This window comes from Neofelis nebulosa, chromosome 3 (assembly GCF_028018385.1).
Source record: "Neofelis nebulosa isolate mNeoNeb1 chromosome 3, mNeoNeb1.pri, whole genome shotgun sequence".
Taxonomy (NCBI): Eukaryota; Metazoa; Chordata; class Mammalia; order Carnivora; family Felidae; genus Neofelis; species Neofelis nebulosa.
In genome coordinates, this window is record NC_080784.1 from 131,789,704 (window position 1) to 131,815,333 (window position 25,630).

The window sequence follows — 25,630 nt, forward strand, 5'->3', positions numbered from 1 at the left end:
TTCTAAGACCTTATGGCTAACAGACCGAAAGCCACAGAAGCAGAGCCTGCAGCTCTCCTCTTCCACCCCTGCCCCAGGATAACCCCTAGCCTCATTATAATACATTTTCATTGGGGTTATACCCCCCTTTTATGGAGGAAGGCTGACAGTTCAGACAGAAACCTTGGAGGGTGAAAAACTCCCCTTTTGAACCTGGGGGAGGAGTTTCCCAAATGACTGGAGGAGGCACCACCCCACTGTACTCACAGGTCTTCCCAGCCCAGAGAGGCAACAAACATCCAATCCCAAAACAACCCATGGCCAGTTCACCTCGACTGCTCTCCCACCTTGGGATTGTACTTTTGCTTTAATAAATTGCTTTGTGCTTGCTACTTTCCTTCTTTATTCCTGTGTGGATTCCCACATAAATCTCCTGGGGAATCCAAGGACCGAGACCTCCATTCACACAATGCAGACTCTGGCACTGGCAACATTTCTAATTAAAAGATTACATTTTTCCAGCTTTCTTTTCAGTGAGGTTGGCCAATCACACATAAGCAGAAATGCTGTGTGGTGTCTCTAAGGGGCTCCTCATTCTGAAGCCAACTCAACTAGCAAGAGTGTCTCTTTTCTCCTTCCCCATTTTCTCCCTACTACTACCTGAATCACTTGTGAAGAAATGAACTCCACCAGACTATGAAGTAGCCTTTAATACAGTAGCTAGAGATAAGAAAAGCAGAGCAGAATGATATAATAGGAGTTAGGGTCCCACACACTTCTAGGAACAGCCCTATTACCCACTCTGTGCTGCCATCTCCAGACCGATTTTCTGTAAGAATAAATACAATAGAATTTAAATCACTGTGATGAGGGAGCCAAAGGCAAGCTGAGGCCAAAGCACAAGCTAACCACCCCCCCCCCCCCCAGGGGTGGGATATGTGTGACATTCCTCAGGCACTTCTGGCTGCCCAAGAACAAAGGAAAGGACAGAAAACAAAGGGTTAACTGAGAGAGATCACAGTCATGCAGGAAGTTAGTCACCACCATTTTACAAATGTTCTAGTAAATTACAAGAAAAAGATGATCTTATCAATACCCTAACCTCTAGACCCATAGATTCAGTTTCCTGGAGCCCTAACATCATCCTCCCCTCCACAGTGATGTGGGGAACAAAGGCAAGAAAAAAAATGTAAATAACATCACATTTCTTTATAATCTGTAGCCCATTGACAAATACTTGAGGCAAATAAGAGTATAACATTCCTCCAGGAACTCCATTAATGCTTTGCTTGAGTGAAAAATAACTAGCTCAAAAATAGCAAGGCCTCCATTACTCCATTATCTTAAGAGTCCTCTTTAGCATATGAAGGTCCTTTTGGAAACCTCCCTTTTTCCTTATCACCCTATCCTCCCAACTCCATGGTAAATAATCAGTCACTCTTCACAACTCCAGTACAACTCTTCCTGCCTAAGGGTCCTGTCACCATGCTTTAATAAAACCACCTTTTTGTACCAAAGGCGTCTTAAAAATTCTTTCTTGGCCATTGGCTCTGGACCCCCAACACCACTCCAAAACCACAACTGCTTTCTGTTTTCTGGTTTTTGTTTTGTTTTGCAGCTGAACACCGTTTCTAACTAAAAGTACCAAAAATGTTACCAAGATTTTCAAGTCAGAAAAAAATTAGATGTAGTCAAGGGAAAAATACACAACAGTGTTAAATAACCTCACCAAATGGGTTACATCAGATTAAAACACTCGACTCTTTCTTTTTTTCTGGACTACAGGTTGCATCTTGAACTATACAAGTTCAAGATGTCTGGCTAATTGTCTGGCTAATTGTCTGGCTAATTCTAGGTCATCTAGAATCTAGGTCTAGATTCAATTTATTGATATTTTGGTTAGATAATTCAGTATAATAGAAAGTCATATTATCATTTCTGTTAATATAAACAATGAAAATAAACCCTCACTCTGCATATCATACATATATACACATACACATTTAGGTATATGGGCATGTCATATACACATAAACATATGAATGAAAAAAAATACAACATGAAACAGCAATACCTTTTTCATTTAACAAATATTTAATAAATAGGTATTCTGTGCTAGTCATTGTTGCATGAACTGAGGGAACAACAGAGAACAGGTTTCTGTCCATGCTGAGCTTCTATTTCACTGAGCAAAACTGATTTTAAATATACATATAAAATGCCATGCCAGATGACAAAGGTTTTGTGCAATGAAAAATAATAAATGCCATGAAGAAAAACAAAGTAGGAAGAGGAGCTGGAATATGAAAGCTTTTTTAGGAAGGGTTGTAGAAGGTTCTTCTTATGAGCTAACAGAGGTACAGATTCTTAAATTCAATGACAGAATGATCCATATGGTAATCTACAGAATGAAAGATAGAAACAAAAGATAAAGTTAGTACATGTGTCCTGAGAAAGGAGAGAAAACTTGGCCAGTTTGAGAAACAACATGAAGGTCAGCATGGCCAAATCCAGAAATGATATGCAAGAGAAATCAGAGATGAGATCGGAGATCTACCATGGGCTAGAACACATAAGGCTCACAGGCCTTGGAAAGTAGTTTCACTTTAACCTTGTGTTTTAACCTTGGGATACTACTGGAGCATTTTAAGCAGAGGAATGACATAATCTAATTTATCTTTTATAAAGAAAATTCTGGTTTCTATGTGGAAAATGGATTATAGGTGAGACAAGAATGGAAACAGGAAGACCAGTAAGAAATAGGTGGGATAGCCTAGGTGAGAGATGATGGTGGATGGTAGTGTAAGTGCAAGAAATGGACAAATTTGGGATATATTTACGTATTTTCAAGGCAGAAGTAACTTGCTAAGGATGCAATGGGTGTGGGAAAGAATGAGAAGAATCAAGAATAAAATTCTATTCTTTCTTTCCTTCCCTCATCACCCCTCCCCCACTAGCTTTGGCCTGAGCAATGAAGGAGTCAAAACTACTTATTGAAATTGTGAAGGAGATATGGAGACCCAGAGATGAATAGATTTGGGACAGTGACATGGATAAAATGGACTAAGAGTAAAAAGTTCTTATGTTTTTGTTTATTGGGTGATTCCTGGTAGATATGCAAGTAGAGATACAGAGCAGGTATTTGTATATAAGAGTTTGCAACTCAGAGAAGTCTGGGATTGAAGTAAAAAAAAAAAATTGGAGGCATCAGGTCATAGATGGTATGAGATCAATCAATCAGGTAGTGAGTGTCTAGAGCAAAGAAAGTCAGCAGTGGGGGAGGACTGTGAACTAAGACAACATAGTATTTACATCTTTACATATTAGTTAATGTCATTTCAGATTAATTTCCAAAGCTTTCACCTCCTAGGATTAAAACTCCTCCTAATATCTGAAAAATGACTCACCAGAAATTAGAGTATTCTTAAAAAAAAAAAAAAGTTAAGCATTAATATGCTGATCCAGATGTAGACTAACACATTACTTTAGGCCCATATTTATCTAAACCCCTAAAAGCAATCTAGATAAAGTTAGAGAGAAAACAGTCTCCTCTCTTATGAATTCAGAAGATAATAGTTTCCTTAAATCCCAAGGTAATATGAGTCATAAATCATTCTACAGAAGCAGAGGTGTTAACTGCATTTGAGAAAGAACTATAGGCTATTTAGATTTATTTAAAGTATTTACCATAGTTCATGTTAATAAAAATTATGATAATAAGCTCTTCTATGATACTGAATTACCTAGTCAAAACATCCTTTGAGTGGTCATAAAAGGTACTCTGATCTAGTCCCCATCTTCAACCAATTAATACAAGTGATAGACAATTGCATATAGCTCAAGGTACAATATTGAAAATAGCATGGTAGCTTCAAGCATAGGTTTTGAAACCAGTATGGCTCTGCCATTTATTAGAGATGTATTAGAAATATTAGGGGCGCCTGGGTGGCTCAGTCGGTTAAGCGTCAGACTTCGGCTCAGGTCCTGATCTCACGGTCCATGAGTTTGAGCCCCGCGTCGGGCTCTGTGCTGACAGCTCAGAGCCTGGAGCCTGTTTCGGATTCTGTGTCTCCCTCTCTCTCTCTGACCCTCCCTCATTCATGCTCTGTCTCTCTCTGTCTCAAAAATAAAGGTTAAAAAAAAATTTAAAAAAAAAATTACATATATTAAAGGCTCTAGACAGTTCCTTAGGAAAAATGGGATTCAAAATGCCCAGCCTAATTTATGGAGTTTTTCCTGAGAAAAATATATGTAAACATTTTAAAATCTGTCTAGCCCATTAGAAGCACTCACCAAATTAAATCCTGTACTATGATTACCTTTTAGATAAACCATGAGTTTAAAGAGGCTTTGTGGGGGCACCTGGGTGGCTCAGTCGGTTAAGCGTCCGACTTCGGCTCAGGTCATGATCTCACGGTCCGTGGGTTCAAGCCCCGCGTCGGGCTCTGTGCTGACAGCTCAGAGCCTGGAGCCTGTTTCAGATTCTGTGTCTCCCTCTCTCTGTGACCCTCCCCCGTTCATGCTCTGTCTCTCTCTGTCTCAAAAATAAATAAAAAAAACGTTAAAAAAAAATAAATAAAGAGGCTTTGTGGTTTAGCAGAGCGACATTCTAAACAGATGACTTCTGAGCAAACATTTGAGCATACCCCATTTTAAAATCACGTGTAAATATGCTAGGATTTTGTGTTAATAACTTTTAGTGTGGTCTTAAATATTATGTCTTATACTTTTTAATTAAAAAATACTAGGTTATCTGCCTTGTAAATGTTGAAGTCAAAAATGTAAATAAAGACATAAAATAATGCTTTGTTATTCAGAAAGAGGAACGCATGGCTTAAAATGAATTCAACAATAATAATAAAAAATATATATAACCTCAATTTAAAAAACAGATCACTCAAAATGAATATATTATGTAAAAATGCCAACACCTAGCAAAAAATTGAAAATACAATCTCATGAGTCAATAATCCAATAAGACAAATTCAAATACTTTAACAACTATCTAATATCCTACTAACTACCATTAATATTTGTACATATTTTTGGCATTGGCTCCTTAAATCACTATTTATATTAATGTTTCTCTATTTTTTCCCCTCAAGGAGTTCTTGAGAAGAATATAAACACCATATGTTACATAGTGTTAGGATAAGATTATAATTACTTACTCAAGTCAACAGGTAATTTAAATCTGAATAAATGTAAAGCTATTTTAAAGGCAGCTGTTAACAGTTAAACTGCTTTTACCACATAAAAGTGTATTAAATTATGTAGCTAATAACCTAATTATACAACATGAATACACTGAAAAACTGAATTTTGTATACGTTAATAAATTTCATTCTATATTTGTCACTAAAGCTTTAAAACTAACTTATAAAACTGCAAAGTAATGATATTATACCATGTGGCTTATGGAAATGTGTCTTACTTTTTATATGTGTACTTTATATTCATCTCTTAGAGACAATTTGAACAACATATGAATCTTTCTATATACTTGTCTGAGTTTATGTACCAATATTTTTAGAACTGCATTGAAGCTTTCATCAAATCTTGGCATGCACTAAATTAAGTAGTGTTAAAACCAGTTAGTTCCAGAATATTTACCATTATATAGAAATGATTATTCATGAAGTTCTGATTCTTTCCTAGTAGATTGCTTTATTAAGACATATTTCAAAGAAAAGACAATTTCAATTTTTTTTTTTTTTAAACTGGCTCTCTCCTTAAGCATTAATGAACAAAGAAAGAAGAAAGTTAAAACCAAATTCATAATGTTAACTGCCATTTGGTCCTGAGAAACTAAGTAAATATCAGCTCTTACCCTTTACCAATATTCACATAAAATCAAGTATTTATTATTTGTTACATTTTATAACCATGTATGCAGTATTTAGCTTGGTTTTAACACAGACTTTAAGTTCTTTAAAAATGAATATGAAAACTCTACATTAATAAATATGTATAGCTAAATAGATAATTATATGTATATATTTTAAGCAGATGGTAGAGAAGAAAGTACATTTTAAGCTAAGAAATCCATGTAAAATCTAAGCACCTCGAGAGTAGACAGCAACAAGAAAAGGAAACTGGAAAGCAGATGGACACAAGAAATCTGAAATCTGAGCCAGCAGCGCACATCCCCACCCCCAAACAAACCAACCTCCTGGTATTGTGGGACCACAGAAAAGCTATATAACTGTTAGAATGAGAACGAAGACAGATCTGACAACCAGAGGATTGGCTGAAAGTATTCCACATAGCCAGGCAACTTCTCCTCCCATCCCATCCTTTTTCTTCAGAAAGGAAATTAGAGGAATTAAAGTAACATCAGGCACAATTATTGAAGGCAGCGCCACAGTGAAAACAATTAAAAGGGATAGGTGTTTTTCCAAAGAAGACATGCAGATAACCAACAGGTACATGAAAAGATGCTCAGTATCATTTACCAGGGAAATGCAGCTCAAAACTACAATGAGGTATCACCTTACACTTGACAGAATGGCTATTATCAAAAAGAAAGAAAAAAATAACAAGTGTTGGTGAGGATGTGGAGAAAAGGGAACCCTTTTGCACTGTTGCTGGGCATGTAAACTGGTAAGGCCACTGTGGAAAACAGTACGGAGGTTCCTTAACAAAATTAAAAACAGAGCTACCACATCATCCAGCAATTCCACTTCTGGGAATTTACCTCCATCCCCCTCCAAGAAAACATTAAGTCATAAATACATTTGCACCCCCCATGTTCATTGCAGCACTGTTTACAATAGCCAAGATACAGAAACAACCTAAGTCCATCAATGGATGAATGGATAAATAAGATTTCACACACACACACACACACACGCACACACGCACACACATGTATACACATATCCTCACACACATAATAAAGTATTATTCAGACGTAAAAAAGAATGAAATCTATTTGTGATAACACGGATGGACCCCAAGGGCATTATGCTAAGTGAAATAAGTCAGACAGAGAAAGGCAAATACTGTATGGTCTTTCTTGTGGAATGTAAAAAACAAAAAACAAAAATAAAACAAAGATCGAAAAGCCCCCAAACAAACAAAAAACTAAACTTGTAGACACAGAGGACAGATACAGTGTCAGAGGCAGAGGGTAATGGGTGGGAGAAATGGGTGAAGGTGTCAAAAGATTTAAAAAAATGAAATAAAATAAAACAATATAATCAATGTCAAAATTAAAAAAAAATCTGTTGGGAAAACTAGATAAATATTGTCTTATCTCACGCTTCTCAGACAACCTTATTTTTTCTAACCATAAGTACCTCAAACCACACATTCAACTGCCAATTCTCAAATCCTTATTTTCTCATTCTCTCTCTCTTAAAAAAATAATAAAATAAAATAAAAATCTACATATTTATTCCTGAAAACCCCATATCCCATTCTCTTTTCCCTTTCATGCTTTTGCTCTGGCAGCATACCCTATCCTTCCAGGAAGGAATCTTTTTGGCATTTTGTCCATATCTATCCAAGAATAGTGTGCTGATCTTCCAAGAAATTTGATAAATTATCAAATGCCCTATAATAAAATTCCTTCCCTCAAAACTAGTTAAAGCAAATTAAATTCTTGGATCTATGAAAACTGACCACCAATCCATGTGGCATTCCATCCAGGATTGCAAATATGGTTCTGAATTATAAGGTCTATTAATTAGAGAAATACATAATCTTAGTGGGATTATGATCCCAAATGATAACAAACCTAAAGAATTGAGGGATGCTTTCTTGTATGCTGTCTTATTTCCCTTCCCTTCCCTTCCCTTCCCTTCCCTTCCCTTCCCTTCCCTTCCCTTCCCTTCCCTTCCCCTTCCCTTCCCTTTCCCTCTTCACTTCTCTTTTCTTCTTTTCCCTCCTCTTCTCTGTATTTCTACCTCCATTTCTATTTTTATCTCTCTTCAGTTATATAAAACCAATGAACAATAGAATCATGCTTAAAATAAAAACACTGTAGATTTTCTTTAAAAAAAAATTAATGCTTATTTATTTTTGAGACAGAGAAGAGCATGAGGGGTAGGGTCAGAGAGAGAGGGAGACACAGACTCTGAAATAGGCTCCAGGCTCTGAGCTGTCAGCACAGAGCATGACGCAGGGCTCAAACTCACAGACCGTGAGATCATGACCTGAGCTGAAGTCGGAAGCTCAACCGACTGAGCCACCCAGGTACCCCAAATCAATGTAGACTTTCTATAGTACTATAGTTAAAGGCAGTCTTTTAGAATAAAAACAAACAAACAAAAAAACAAAACAAAACTGAATTAGAGTTCCAACTGAGCTATTTACCAACACTATGTCCTCTAGTCCAGTTCATAACTGCTCTGAGCTTCAATTTCTTTGTCTGTAAGTTGAGACAATAAATCACCTCAGTGTTTACTGAGGATTAATACTCTAAAGAAGTAGACAGCACTCAAGATCTCCAACCTGGAGTAATGAGTCGATATCTGAATTTTCTAGCATTTGGCTGTGGAAAAACCTCAGGAAAGGTATATTATAAACCCAAATGGGCAAGTGGCAGGAATGCAGTGGTCTCTTAGACCCTGTTATCAGATAAATACCAGCTAAACAGAAGCCACAAGATGAGATCCTGACAAACAAAGACAAAAGAATACTGAATTCCCTTCCATCAAGTTAGACTCGTAACAGATAATCTTAGAGTTGTATGGAAAACTATTCTTAGAGTTGTACAGAAAAAGAGGATAAGCTACAAAAAATTTGGTAGCCTCATACTATATGTATAGCTTAATAGGCTTTGTTAGATATTTTAGATTGTTGATGGTTAATTTAGTAAAATGATTAACTTAATTTTCACAATTAAAAAATTAATGTTTATTTATTTTTGAAAGAGAGAGAGAGAGACATCATGAGCAGGGTAGGATCAGAGAGAGACAGAGACACAGAATCCGAAGCAGGCTCCAGGCTCTGAGCTGTCAGCACAGAGCCTGACTTGGGGCTCAAGCACACAAACCCTGAGATCATGACTTGAGTCGAAGTCAGATGCTTAACTGACTGAACCACCCAGGCGATCCAGTGATTACATTAATTTTAACAGGATAAAACAATTGAGAAGGAATTTGGTGTTAATTGAAAGGTTTTTTTCACCATTTGTTTAATAACTCGCTCATTTCATCTATTATAATTGGCATATACTGATTCTATACTAGGCACTGAAATGTGGAATATAAAGAATATAAATACGGTATCTGCATTTATAAACATCTACTTCTATTGGGAAAGAATTGGATGTAGTGTGAGAAAGATTTGACAGGCCATTGCTGGTTTTTAAGATGGAAGGAAGGAATGAGCCAAGGAATGCAGGCAAAGTTTAGAATCTCAAAAGAGGAAGTAAAAGCACTAGTGCCTGGAGCTTCCAGAAAGAAGCCAACTCTCCGAGAACTCTTTGATGTCAGTTCAGGGAGACCTAGTTTTGATTTCTGAGTTCCAAAACTATAACATACTAAATGTTCATTTTTTTTTTTTAGTTTGTGTTGCTATAGCAGCGATATTAAACCAATACACTATAACTTTTTAATAAATAATGATTAGATAAATACAAATGAATGGATCTTTTGGTATATATTTATGATAGCCTAGATCTCCTATAAACTCTATTATTTCAATATGAGTACAAGCAATTTTCACTTATTTGGGGGCATGTATAGATGTAGGGAATCAGTGATACTGTATGATAGGAAAGTTCTTATTTCTTGTAATTGACACATGATTAGTACCATTTGATATTCTAGGAATTGGCCAATTTCAGATAAAGTTCAGAACCCATTCTATGGAAATCCAGCTCAGAAAACATCAACATTTCTTCATTTTGTATCTTACTATCTACTCAACTTGCTATGGTCTGTATATTTGTATCCCTCCAAACTTCATATGTTAAAATCCTAACACACTAACGTGGTAATATTAGAAGGGGGGAATGTTTGGGAGGTGATTAGGTCATGAAGCCAGAGTCCTCATGAATGCAAAGTATGCCCTGATAACAGATTTCCCAGAGAGCTCCCCCGCCCCTTCTACCATGTGAGGTTATAGTGAAAAGACAAAAATATGGCTGTCTAGGAAGTGGGTCCTCATCAGACATTAAATCTACTGGTGCTTTGCTCTTGAATTTGCCAATCTCCAGAACTGTGAGAATTAAACTTCTGTTGTTCATAAGCTTCCCAGTTTATGATATTTTGTTAGAGCAGGCCAAACAGACCAAGATACAATTCTTGCTTACCTCCTGTACTTCAATGCCTACTGAAGTAGTCTAAGTTCTTTATAAAACATATAATGTCCTTCATACCAAACAACTTTGTCATTACCACATGGGAAACAACACTACTGATGATTTACAATTTCTAGACCCTCAGGGCCTAGCTTGAGACCTTAGTTCTTACTTCTCTCTTAGCTGAGATTGCATGACACTTCCCTATTCTCAACTCCATCTTTGCACTTGTGAAATACTTTGCACTTTTCCAAGTCATGTCCCCATACAAACAGCACTATGATTTTCTGTAGCTGTCTCTAGCCAGAATAAAATATTTCTGCTCCAAGACCTTTGCATAAGCTTTTATACATAGCGGTATCTCAATGAGTGGTATTAATTGTTCTGAATGACTCACCACATTCAGGAACGTAACAAAAATAGTGATAGATGACAAAAAGAGTGACAGATAATATTACCAAGTGACTAAGGCCCATAAGAAAGAGCAGGAAAGAGAAGGAGAGAAATGGATAATGTTAATAAGAGGACAGACCGCTGTCAGCTTTATTCCTGTGGGTATTATTACCAGAAAGTATGACCAATTTCTCTAAACCCACTAAGCCACCCAGGGGCTGACCAATTTCTCTTTATCATGGTGTGGCAACTGGCATGGCTCCATTTTTCTACTTGGCTCTGTTGCCAAAGGTTCTATTGCCTTGCAAAGACACTTAAAGGAAAAAAGTGAGCTTAATTCCTCTACCCTTAATTTTGCTTCGACAATTCTGTTCAGCTTTTTAAAAACTTTCAGGCTCAAATACTGTTGCCAAATTCTTTCTTGTTCAGCAGGACCTAACTGCTCTAAATTAACCTTTAGTCTTAATAAGAAATATGTGCAAAAATATTCTAATATAACAGGTTTAGCCAACTTCATAAGTGTTTGTCACAGCTCCTGACATAAGGATTTCCTATTAGATTTACCTGAGTAAAACAGATTACCTGCGAAAAAGGACATGTCTAGTACAAATATAAGCTGACTGCTGATAATGCAGGGACTTAAAAGAAAGCAGACCATTTTCTTAGCTGAGAATCTGACATCAACAGTACTCAGAATATTCAAATTGCATCTATCCTCCCAATTATTGCTATTAAGCTGATTAGAGTCTAATACATCCATCTGGCGATTGTTTACCTTCCGGTTTTCTGGGCTATGAAGCAGCCACTATCCAAAGGGATACAAGTACATTTCTTTGCAAACACATAGCACCTCTTCCATTTCTCTTTGGGATGCATTTTAAGGTGATGTTCATAAATTTCTCTATGCTATTAAGAATATTTTTACTATAGCAAGAGTAAACAGAATTTTCTGATTTTTCATATTTATCCAACTTTAAATTTGTGTCACCAATATTTTTCCTGCAAAATTACTATACATAAGTTATGCAAAATTATTTATATGTAGTATGAAAACTGTACTGAAGAAATGCTCAATCTGTGATATAAAAACTTCAAAACAGAGTTTTTGCTTATTTTACTCATGTTATTGCATCTATCAGCATGGCTACTTAACACCTCTATATAGTATAATTAAAACAATGGATGAACAATGTCTTAAAATAACATTTTAAGTCTAATATTCTCCAATTTCATGTAGTTACCAAAGATAATACAATCATTTCTAAATTATTTGATGTACAGTAGAATTCATTACACTTAATTCCATGTACATTTGACAGTCGCAATTGCGCATTTATATGATTCAACTTCTAAAATTTGTTTGTTAAACAAGTAGACAATTCCACAGTAGAGCAGATGAAAGTACTTGCTAGATAAACTAAACTCATTTTGTCCACTTTTGATAGCTTCTCATATTCAGGGTCCGTCTCAAATGGGCATATTAATAATGAATCATAGTCTCTGAATTTTATCTTGATTGCTAACTCCTTAAAGAAAAAACGTGTTACAGCATACTTCACACTTACAGGTAAACTCTGAAGTAATGCTAGAGATTATATATAAAAACAACAAATATAAGTATTTATGATCCAGCGTATATAGGAAATGGTAATAATTGGGCTAAGAAATAAACACTGCATGTGCTATAAATGAGATCAGTTGCTTAAGTTATCATTGATAATGATGCCATTATCCTAAATACAGTGTTTATCTTAAGCTAATTCCAAATCTGATATCTGCATCAGATGTAAAAAGAGATTGTTTTAATACTGGTGTGCACAGCAATGATTGCCACCTCTGCTATTATCTTACATTAAGATTTTCTACACACTCAGGACCAATAGGTGCTGAAGAAAACAGCACCAACCACATGTTGACTTCAACTGTTTCTAAACAAAATTGTCCTGGCATCTTGCTGGCAAAGAGAACAAATGTTTCAGGGATGCCAGTCTTCTCTGAGGTGGATTCCCAAACCAAAGTTGAACTTATAATGACTCAGTTTTTTTTTTCTTCAGTATTTATTTTGAAGAGAGAGAGAGAGAGACAGAGCACGAGCAGGGGAGGGGCAGTGAGAGAGCGAGACACAGAATCCGAAGCAGGCTCCATGCTCATGAACTGTGAGGTGACCTGAGCCAAAGTCCAATGCTTGACTGACTGAGCCACCCAGACACCCTAAGCTTCTTAAAATTTATTTTCTTTCCAGAAATAGAAGGTCATTTTTTATTTTTCAAACCTTCAAGGCTTTTACTGGCTTTAGGATTTTCCCACAGTAGTTCAACATCTTTTTTTAATGTGCAAAGGAATCCAGAAATATCTTCGCATGTTCTGCACCTGAATTCTATCCTGCCATGTTCTGTACCTATACTCTAAATTCAGACTTTTTCCTATAAAATTCCTACACTTGCAAGTTATGAAATACAATCCAAATCTATGTATCTTGTAGTTTTCTGAAGTTCTGTTTAACTCAACGGTATAGAAAGTGGATCTCTGAATTCAATTATCCAAGATCACCTTTAACAGATGCTCAGTAGATCTTGTCCACTAAGTACATCAAAGGGATTCTTTGACTAGAGTAAGCAGAGTAAAGCCCAATGCTCTGAAAGAAGGCATTAACAACAACAACAACAACAACAACAACAACAACAAAGTCTTATATCAGTACAACTTGGAGAACTCAAAAAATCTAAGGCACCAATAACTCAGTGAGATTTAAATTAAAGAAATAAAATGGATGTGTGAGCTGGAGATGGAGTGGGACGTATGTCATGGATTTTAGCATGTATTAATGTTGACAAGTTCTGTATCTTGTACATGACTTCCTGAAATCATCTGGACAGTGTGTGAGCAAGATCTGGACAGCAATATGAAGCTAGTATGCAACATAAAATTATTTGCTTATTTTTTTCCATTAAAATCTTTTTCCCTGAGGTTTAGTATGTCTGAGAGATAATGCGTATCTTTTAACACAAATTAGACAAAATTTGTTTTGGCTTTAATTTATGTAAAAATAATTTTCTTTATCAGAATATAAAATTACCATTTTTCTTACTATTAGAGCATTCATCCTGTATTAGTAATACGGTCTTCAAAAGCCAAATAATAGGTATAATAGTCATTTAAAATGCATCTGGACAGAACTTGAAGGAAAAAAGTTAACACAAAATAATATGTGTACAGTATATTTATATAATATAATGTAGAGAGTATTGTTTGGTAGTTGTTATTTCAATTTAAATTTTACTGTCAGTATTTATAATCAGGAATTCAGTAACTATTTCTCTAACACCATGATTCTTTGATATTCTCAACCATAATATTTTAAGGACTCTAAGTTTATTCAAATATGGAGACAATTGAGTAAAGTTCCCAATTTAATGGAAATTAAAATAGCATTGGAAAATATATTCAAAGAAGTACACTGGTGAATATATTTAAACATTTAAGGAAATCTCCTATTTCCTTCTACATTTCCTCAATCCCAAACTCCTTACACCTGACTGAGAATTTAACAGAGCTGAAACCTGATACATAAAAGACTGTCACACATCATTTTTATTCAGTGTAATTGATTAAAATTGCTATACATTTTTGTCATTCTCCTTCAAGAGATACAGTTTATTTTCCCTTCACTTAAGTCAAGTTGGCCCTGTATGCAAAAAACAGTTAACATAGCAGTCTTTATTCTGTTTATCTGTTATGGGGTGAATTGTGTCTTCTTGAAATTCATATGTTGAACTTCCAATTCCCAGTACCTCAGAACATAACCATATTTGGAGATAAGGTCTTTAAAGAGATGATTAAGTTAAAATGAGGCCATTTGGATGAGACCTAATTCAATACGGCTGCTGTCACTATAAGAAGACAAGGGATACCAAGGAAGTGCATCGACAGAGAAAAGGCCATATGAAAACATAATGAGTGAAGGCCATCTGCAAACCAAGGAGAGACCCTAACCTAAAACCAACCCTACCAGCACCTTGACCTTAAAATCCAGCCTTCAACGACACCCAAAAAACAAATAATTAAAACATCGACAGAAGACATGAACAGACATTTCTCCAAAGGGGACATACAGATGGCCAAGAGACACATGAAAAGATGTTCATCATCACTTACCATCAGGGAAATGCAAATATAAACTACAGTAAACATTATACCTGTCAGAACAGCTAAAATCAATAATACAAGAAACAACAGGAGAGGATGAGGAGAAAAAAGAACACTCTTGCACTGTTGATGGGAGTGCAAATTGGTGCAGCCACTGTGGAAAACAGTATGGAGGTCTTCAAGAAGTTAAAAACAGAATTACCTTATGATCCAGCAATTACATTATTGGGTATTTTCCTAAATACAAAAGCACTAATTCAAAGGAATACATGCACCCCTATGATTATAGCAGCATTATATACAACAGCCATGATATGGAAGTGGCCCAAGTGTCTATGTATACATATATATGTGTGTGTATATATATATATATATATATATATGTACAGATATATGTGTGTATATATATGTATACACATAAATATATGTGTATGTGTGTATATATACACATACACATATATATACACACATACACATATTACTCAGCCATAAAAAAAGAATGAAATCTTGCCATTCGCAGTGACATGGATGGACCTAGAGAGCATAATGCTAAGCAAAATAAGCCAGTCAGAGAAAGACAAAAACCATATGATTTCACTGATATGTGGAACTTAAGAAACAAAACAAATGAGCAAGAGGGGGAAAAAGAGTGACAAACCAAGAAACATACTCTTAATTATAGATGACAAACTGATGGTTAACAGAGGAGACTTGGGTGGGAGGTTGGGTTAAACAGGTGATGGGTATTAAGGAGTGCACTTGTTGTGATGAGCACCAGGTGATACATGGAAGTGCTGAATCACTAAAACCTCACACTATGTTGGCTAACAGAAATTAAAATAAAAACTTACAAAGAAATAAAATTATCACCTTCAGAGCTGTGAGAAAATATATTAAAAATTCTTTTATCCACATAATTGTGGTATTTAGTTATGGCAGCCCTAGCAAACTAATATGCTATCCTTAGAAAGATTTACTTTCAAGGTTGGCCACTGGTTGGCTTCTGAGCACCTGACTGGTAACCAGCACCCCATATTGATATCAAACTTTCCATAATTAATAAGAGTGCCTGTTATATGCCTGAAAGTAACACTGCAAGTCAATTATACTTCAATAATAAAAAAAGTAATAAGAGTGGCTCACTGTGCCTAAGTAACTTATATAAACAATATTGTTAACGCTTAACACCTGATTTCTTTCTAGAAGTCTAGAATTTCTGCTCTAGGTACAGGGTTCCTATGTGAATCTTTGGAGGCTGAATTGCTAGTGGGCTTTATTGGGTAGAACTACCACATACATTGCTGGGAGAAATGTGTGTGTGCTCTTTATGACGACATACTGGATTCTGTGAGTCCTTTTTTTTTTTTTTAATGTTTATTTTTGAGAGAGAGGGAGAGAGAAAGAGATAGCAAGGGAGGGGCAGAAAGAGAGGGAGAAACAGGATCTGAAGCAGGCTCCAGGCTCTGAGCTGTCAGCACACAGCCCTTCGTGGGGTTTGAATCCACGAACCACGAGATCATGACCTGAGCCAAAGTTGGACGCTTAACCGGCTGAGCCACCCAGGTGCTCCTGAATTCTGAGTCCTTCTAATAAACATCTGAATGCTGGGGTAGCTTCAGGGACCACTGACACACCATGTGACTGCTTAACCAAAAGAAAGATGTGGAGGTAAAGTGGTATGTATCTTTGTCTTTTCCATAATTGGCCTGGCAGCTTCCACTTCTTAGAACATTCACTATGGGGGAAGTCAGCTTTCATGTAATCTAACTAACCTAAAATATTGTGGGGAAATGCTGTGAGAAAACTCAAGTTAATCCATAAGGAGTCATCTTGGGTATCTACTCCACTTGAGCCTTCAGATAACTCCATTATCCACTTACTTCTTACTGTACCCACTTGTAAAACCTCAAATAAGAACTGTCTAGGTAAGTTTAGTCAACCCAGAAAATCATAAACAGCAATAAGAAATTATTATTTTAGGCTGCCAACTTTTGAATGGTTTATTACACAGAAATAGATAACTAAAAATAAAGAAAAAGAAAGAAAGAAAGAAAGAAAGAAAGAAAGAAAGAAAGAAAGAAAGAAAGAAAATAAATAATTTTATTTTTAAGTTATCAAAAATAATGGCTTAAAACATGCACATTAATAATAGGTCTCTTAAAATTTATTACCATTAGGAAAACATTTGGTGCTATTTTTTGTATTTAAAATTATTACTATATCATAAGCACATTCCTTAAATATATAATCACAGCGTGATTTTGTCTTCAAAATTTATCAGCTATCCTTTGGAAAAAAAGTTTTTTCCTGCTTATTTCTTCCACTAAACATCAAGGAATCATATTTCTGTCCCACAACTATTGATCTTAGAATCTACCTCAAATTATAAGTCTAGCTTTACTTGTATGGTTTTCAGTTATCTGGAAGAAAAATAAAGATTACTAGAAATTAGTATTCTCTAAAAGATAGAATATTAGCCACGGTAAAAGTGACATTATTTGCCATCTCTTATTTAATCCATCTGCCTTACTACTAAGGCAGTTACTAACATAATTAAACCAAAACAATAAACAAATAAGATTTCATTAATCTTTACATTATGATATTTACTTATTTGAAACATCAGAAAAAGCAAAATAAATAAACTAGAGTGATGTAGAGAAAATAGAATCAGGGATAATATTTGACATTGATCTTTTTTGATATCTATACCATTAAATCCTGCAGATTCACATTTAAAACATGTCCAAAATCCCACCAGTGCTTATTACCCTCTCAACTTTTACTCCAGTTTAAGCTGCCATCATCTCTCACCTACAGGGGCGTTGACGTCCTTCTACCATGTCTCCAAAGTCAAAGTAATAGTTTTAAAATAAAGTCTAACTCTGCCATTCCTTTTTTTGCAAACACTTTAATGGTTTCCCATCTCATGTAAAGCAAGACCTTGAGTCTTTACTGTAGCCTACAAGGCCTTTCATGATCTGGTTTCTCTCTGACTTGATCCCTTACTATTTGCCCCCTCAGTCACTCTGCTCCAACCACATGGCCCTCTTATTGATCCTGAAAAGGCCAAGAGTTCCACTGCATAGCTTTTGCACTGTTCTCAAGCCTCTTCCCATAGACAAGTGGTACTCCCTTTCTTCCTTACGGTCTCTGCTAAAATATTCCCGAATCAGAATGGCCTTCTTGGACCATTCATTTTGAAACAGTATCATACTTTAGAGTTACTTTCTATTCTCCAAACCCTGCTTTATTCTTCATCATAGTATTTAACATCCCTATCTGACACATTATATATTTATTTTTTTATTGTCTATCCCTCCTCACTAGAACCCAAATACCATGAAAGCAGGAATTTAGTCTGTGTTATCTGCATTGAAATACCAGTGCCTACAATATTATCAAGCACAACTCAGTAAATTGATTCACTAATGAAGGAAGGAAGGAAGGAAGGAAGGAAGGAAGGAAGGAAGGAAGGAAGGAAGGAATCCATGACACAATAAAAAAAAAATTAGCAGAAATTCAGAATATACCATTTGGGGCTATTTTTGGGACATGAAAAAAAAGTAATTTCCAGCCATAAGAGAGGCCATTATACTCACTCAATGAGAAACAACAGCAATAAACACACACAATGCCAAATATACAAGATATACAACAGATGACGTTGGGAAGGTCATGCCACTATCTGACTCCTCCTTCCTGGAGTCTCCAAATGTGTTCTTTTCCATTATGTTATCAGACAAAATAAACTGGCCTACTTGGTATACTGACAAAGAGTAAAACATCAACAGTACTTTGTTTGCAATGTGTCTTTTTTCCAGTATCCAATGTGATGAACAATGTTCCTTCAGCAGAGTTTGCATTTAGGAGGTTACCAGGTTACCTCTTGTGGTGGTTTGGGAAATTAAAGAAAATACACTACAGTGCATTCCTGATTAAAAAAAAAAAAGATACCATATATCTTTATGGTTACAGAACCACTAATTATGTATTTCTTTTTTCCAAGTAATGTGTTATTATATTTAACATTTTTCCCTTAAGACAGATTATTGTATTTACTCCTTCTCCCTCATAATTGATGAGCATTTCCATTAATTATTTTTCATATAAGGAATCTGATATATGAGTTTATCTGAATACTCAAGGGTAGAAAATAAATAGCATGACTTCTAGAAATGAATATTTAATACTATTCTTCAGCAAAGTAAAGAATTTATGTTCAAAGCACGTTACTACTCTCACATTTAGAAATAAAGGACAAGAGATTAAGTGGAAATAATTCTGCTTCATGTTATTTATAAAATACAGAACCTCTTGCCTTAAACTTAGAAATATTTGTTCTACAAAACATAATAGTTAATATATATACTTCATACTATGCATTATTTGAAACACTTTCTATTTATTAACTTGTTGAATGTTATAAAAATGCAATGAAGAAAAATTTGTTGTTGTTCCCACTTGGTAGATAGGAAAATCAAGACACCAGGTAACAGGCTCAAGGTCATATAGTTAGAAAGTATCAGAACTGAGATCTGATCCCAGGTAATTTCCTAACTAGACTAAGATTGCCTCTAATGTTCTCAACTCTCCTTTTCTGCTCTCTTAAAAATAAACATTGCTTTTAAAGTAGAAATCAATGATCATTATAGAAACTGTAGACAAACAAATTTAAAGAATAATTCATCCAAATAGTTGATAAGTGTATTTTCTGGGACTATTTTTTTTTCTACACATTATTTATGTAAGTGAGAAAAAACTATGTTTATTACTACATGTTACTAAATCCTGAGTTTAGGCTCTAAAGTCAAGGGGAGTTAGCATCATTTCTTCTCCAAATATCCCAGCACTGCATGACAAGATTAATTTTTTAAGACATTAATTTATTTCTGTAATTCCATCTCTCTGACGTTTGGTTCAATAATGTGACTCTATGTTTCTCAAAGTAAGGTCTGTGTGAGGTAAGAAAAATCTTCAGACAGTTCAGACAATTACTTTCCTCAATTCTGTTTCTAAAAAGTACATTGAGAAGATTTAGGCCCTGGCTGATTAAACAAAAGAGGAAAATCCCCAAGGGAAATTTGAAAAAAAAAAAAAAAAGGGAAATTCTCTAGCCTAGACTAAATGGTGATTTCTGAGGATAAAAGGAATCTAAGAATTTTGGATTTCACAAGGAGAGGAGACTCGGGAAATATACCAGCACCACTCTGGGTCAGCTCCTGGAGAAGGTGGCTGAGCCTTAGAGAGGGTGGCTGTATTGTATGTTCTAGGCATTGGATATCCAATCTCATTAGACACTTCAGGAACCCAAGTATCACAGAAAAGCATCACTTAATGGGCCAAGAATGGCAATGAGTAAACTGTGTTTATATTTGGATTTTGAAGATTGAAGAATGGAGGGTATTCTTTAATGCCTTTGTGCATTCTTGAAGCAGAGTGTAAAGAAAAATAGAGTTGAATTCATTTCTAGCCATTGAATTTATCACAGGGTAAGAATAAAGGCACACAGGAGGATAATACCTTTTGCTAAAATATCTAATTAAAGAAAAGATGCTTTTCTTTTGGAGAAAAAAGGAACTAAAATCTAGCGATCACACTTCATTAGAGTATAAATAAATTTTTAAATACGGAATAAGTGTGGTTGACAAAAGAAACATGGTCCATAATAAAGTGTACTCTTATGGAGGGGTCACTAGCAGTGAGCCAGCTTCAGCTTCAAGACTGTTAGTTCTGGGAATGGACTGAGGCTGCTAATAACTGTGTACTTACAAATAAATTAAAAGGATCATCTTATGAAAGAACAGTATTGTTTTCCGACCCCAAGGCATTCGGTGTGGAATATCTATCTGAGCCAAGAAAGGAGGTAGGGTAGATTGGAAGTAATTAGATGGTTGAGAGAAATCAAGAATGGCAGATGAAAAAAGGTAGAATAGGCTGGAATGGACATATCAAAGTTAATGTCAACTTGGTTCAATATTATTCTATAAAAAGAAACATAAACATTGTAATTTACAGTTAAGCAGCCTATTCTCTCTCTCTGTCTCTCTTTTCTCAAATCACACTATCAGATGAGTGATCTTGAAATTTTATAATTCTATTATGGTTATTTGATAAAATATTATTCCCACCCATGCAAAATTAGTTATACCTTGGCCCTTCCATAATGATGCTGTGGTAGGTAACAGACGGCTTGTGTATGTAACCCTGAATGCTTTATTAAAAACAAAAACAAAAACAAAACAAAACCAGAGATTATACATTTACCTATTGTTTTCAAATGTATACCCATAATAGTTGTCTGCACAATCATGTAAACCTGGAATCCTAGAAATATCTCAGCATCAAGAGTGTGACTGGGAAGTCTATGAGTTTACTGTAGTGCACATAGAGAATTGTGCGTATCACACATCTTTTTCTATGAAGGGATACTCTCAAATGCTTTCATGCCCAGACATGACTACAATAGGGAATGATGAGAACAGTGGTGAATAAGCAAATGCGGGAGCTTTATTTCATAATTTCAAACTCTAATTTTAGACACTTTTAAATATTAGAGGATGTTTTTTATATATGATGAAATAATACATATAATATTCCTTTCACAAAAGAAGTAAATTAAGAGGCACTATAACTACATTGGCTACCAAAAGCTAATATTATATATTATAAGCACTTAGAAGTTTTAATTGCTTATAAAACCACTTACACGCATTAACATGGGAACACTATTGATCTCTTAGAAGCAGTCGAGAAACTAACTAAAATAATTATATTTATATTAGCTTTGTGTCAGCACATTTTGGAATATATCTGGCCTTTTCTTTTACCTCCATTAAAAAATACATTAATTTTCAAGGAGTATAGTCATTATCAATATATTAAAAAGAGAAAATGGTTTCTAGTAATGCTTTGAGAATTCAATTAAAATCTTGTTAAAGATATGATTCTTCCGTAAATTTGTCCCATATGCCATAAGATGGAAACATTAAGTAACACTAAACTTTGAAGTGTTAGCATTTTCTTCTTTGTCATAGAATAATAAAGATTTCTCAATAAACAATGTAATCAGAATACTAAACAGTATTTAACCATTCTCTGATATAAAACCTTTTAATTATTATTGCCCATCATTAAGATACAAAGCATCTATAATTAGAAAGCTAAAAACGCGCAATGAAATTCATAGCTTTCTATTATTTTCATTTTAACAATACAGCAAATACTTAGTGTATGGAAATCAATGGCAGCCACTGTACTAGGTATAAGCAATATGAAGTTGAGTAAGTTATACTTTTCACATGAAAAAGAAAAAAAACACAATAACATTTTATGATAAAATCCAAAAATCATGACAATCATAACACATCCCAAAATGTACATCTACCAGTCTTTAAACCAAATTAAACTGAAACTATTGCATGTAAGTGTAAAATCCCAAACTTCCGAGTGTTTTTTGCCATGATCTTAAGGATTGTCTTTCTTTATAACAATTTTGATGAAATTCAAACACCCTTGAAACAAACATAAAATAGCTGATCTGCAAGCTTTGGTTTAAAGAGATACATCAAATCTTAAACAGCAAAACGAGAAAATGATGTCTCACTTATAATGCATATAGTCTCCCAAACTGAAGAATTCTACTAACCATACTGCTTAAAATATACATATTTTACATATTTACATATTTACTTAAATATTTTTAAAGTATAATGTGTTCAGAGGAATGATTCCATATTTCAGTTTTTGATTTTGTTCATTTTTATTTGTAAAAATTGCATATTTCATTAATTATGACCTAGAGTCATCAATGAAAATTTAAACAGCAAATGAAAATTTAACTACTCAATGAGGGTGAAAGAATTCATTCTAAATTTATTGCTTACATTAAGATATGCAAAAGATTTGAAACCTCTAATTCATGTGACATCAAACTATTATAAACAAATCCCTATGTGTTACATGCAAAGCAAATGATGTGTTCTATAAAGTATGAACTTTTACTCCAAATCTTGACTTTCCTTTACCAACCAAAATGACAACAGAACAAAAACAAAGATTTTACCATTTGAAATTAGATCATTATATTAAAGCAGTTCACCTTATCTAAACCATGAACTATTTTATTATACTAAAAATATCATAATTTTTTAAATTAATTAATTATTTATTTATTTTACCTTGAAAGGCAAGGGCTCTTCAGTAAGAGGACTAACAGGAAGTGAAGCTGTGCTACTTGCTGGGCTCATATCGGCACTCTGCAAGGAAAACACAATTTAATCAAAAAGATACATTTTAGACGGACCTCTGGGTGGCTCAGTCATTTGAAGACCCTGACTCTTACTTTCCGTTCAGGTCATGATCTCATGGTTTGTGAGATCCACCCCCCACATTTGGCTCTGAGCTGACAGCTGGGGAGCCTGCTTGGGATTCTCTCTCCCTCCCTGGTTCATGGAACATGCTCAAGCAGTGCACGCTCTCTCAAAATAAATAAACAACATTAAATAAAGATGCATTTGGGTAGTTATTTTTGTTATTTGTAATTTAAAATAAAATCCCTCCTCATAGAAAAAAATAAATTACATATGGGCGTAGAAAAATCTGAATGATTATTATATACTGAATCATTTCTCATTTAATAATAGTTATCTGAAAAAATTAGTCTAATTATGACTTCTTAATGTACATTCCAAGAGAATTTTATTAAATACAATGATCATCTTTTGTGCTAGGGCAGTATTTGAAAGTATATTTGCTTACTTTAGATTTTTACCTTTTTTTGAAAGTTACACTATATCTGTGATGATTTACTATGTTGCTATTTGATGTCTTCCAGGCTGATTTTCAAATGTTATTTTTAAAAGTATTTTCATTTTGGGGCACCTGGGTGGCTCAGTCGGTTGTGTCCGACTTCGGCTCAGGTCATGATCTTGCAGTTTGTGAGTTCAAGCCCCACATTGGGCTCTATGCTGACAGCTCAGAGCCTGGAGCCTGCTTCAGATTCTGTGTCTCCCTCACTCTCAGCCCCTCCCCCACTTGTGCTCTGCCTCCCTCTGTCTCTCAAAAATGAATAAATGTAAACGAAAATAAAAAAAAAATAAAAGTATTTTCACTTTTATTTAATGAAGATTTAAATAATTGTATCCAGTTTTTATTCATTATGAAAACGGTATCTGTCATCAAGCTGCAAAGCAAAATCAAGAAGTATTACATTTTTAAATTCCCATATTCATAGCCCCTGAAATTTTACAATCTTTCTTATATACTGCTAAACAAACAAACAAACAAACAAACAAACAAAATGTTTGAATAAAGGATTTATGCAAAAAGAGAATTATTGGAATGTTGATAATGTTGTTCTTTTAGTCCTGTAAAAATGTAATCAATTAACATTTCTTAAATAAGAAGAAATGTTTTTAGCCCCCCCCCCCAAGCTTATCACTATTTTTTCTAAAAGAATGAAAAAATACTGATAATAGGGAGCAACAGAAGTTATGTTACTATACCCTTAACTCACTCTCTCAGGGTAATTATTCCATTTAAGTAGATAAGCAAATAAAACACTGAAAAGAATGCACAGCAACATTTTCCAGCTTGGTTACCAACTGTGCATGCACTCAAATACAGAACATTTTGTAGTAAAGATTAAAGCAAAAGAACAGATTAATTTTGATTGTGATACAGGAATAAGCATACAAGTTTGGCTGACTTAAGTTCCAAAAAAGAACATGTTCAAAGACAAGATGCTGCAACTATTACAATTCTTAGAGTCTCTTTCCACTCATGAGATCATTTTCAATTCATATGATTCAGGTGTACCATAAATTGGATACATTTAAAATATCCTTCAAGTGGTATTATTTCTGACTCTAGTTCAGCAGCAATGTGTAAGAACTATAAACATAGGAACCAAGATATTCAGTATAATTTTTATACACCATGTACTGCACCTACTTCAGAAATTGATGTAAGACTGCACATTGACCTAAAATGTCTAACAGAGGATATTAGGTAAAAACCTGAACAATAATCTATTGAAGGAAGCAGGAAAATATATACACTATATAATTGAAGTGAATGGACTACTGACTTAATTTCTAAATTTATTCAGAGCTTCTTGTCCGTTATTTGATCAAAATCAGGGAATATTCTGAAATGCTGACTTTCACTATCTGATTATATGATGTAATGGAGAAACAAAGGCTTTCTTAGGAATGAATTTACTGCAGGATTCTAAATTAAAAAAAAAAAAAAAAAAGGAAACTTTTTTTTTCCCCCGCACTAGAAAAAACAAGACTTGTGAACTGTTTCTCTCATTAGATTTCTCATGAGAAATTAAGCAAGTAATAGAACACAGGTCATATACAGTTGAATTATCTGGTATTTCCCTGAACTACTGATACTCTGCAAAGCATATTAAAGTATCACACCCTTAAAAACTCATATATTCAAAAGACAGAAGATGACATTCAGTTGTGAAAATTTAAACGCCTGTATCACATTTTTGCAGATGGAAGATTTTTGAACTTCCATAAGAACATATGCCAAAATCAAGCTTCATGGTTAACTTCTTTTAGGGTTGAGGTCTCCAACAACTTCCCAGAAATAAAATGTGTCATTCTAAGCACTGTTGGAAAGCAGACTTCAAAATCTGCGTCATCTAACCTTGATTCTTTGAATGTCATTCTTAGAGAAAACTGTGTTCCTGCTTTAACTTTCAAATCCATCTTATAGTATGACACTTTAATTCTATTGCTCTTAGGGAATCTTGAGAAAAATGTTTTAAAAATACAAATCAATCTTATATAACATCTGCCATACTGCACTTAATTGTCAAGTGACCTGTAATTTAGATGCCAT

The 25,630-nt window shown here is 34.6% G+C and overlaps 1 protein-coding gene across 5 annotated transcripts in view; it reads right to left on the minus strand.

Moving 5' to 3' along the window:
* Positions 1 to 25,630, minus strand: part of CCSER1 (coiled-coil serine rich protein 1) — a 1,309,738-nt gene that overhangs the window by 766,203 nt on the left and 517,905 nt on the right. For all 5 annotated transcript variants that reach the window (XM_058719574.1, XM_058719575.1, XM_058719576.1 and 2 more), the window contains exon 7: positions 22,951 to 23,028. In XM_058719574.1, coding sequence (XP_058575557.1) covers positions 22,951 to 23,028 — 78 coding nt within the window. The remainder of the gene's footprint in view (positions 1 to 22,950; positions 23,029 to 25,630) is intronic.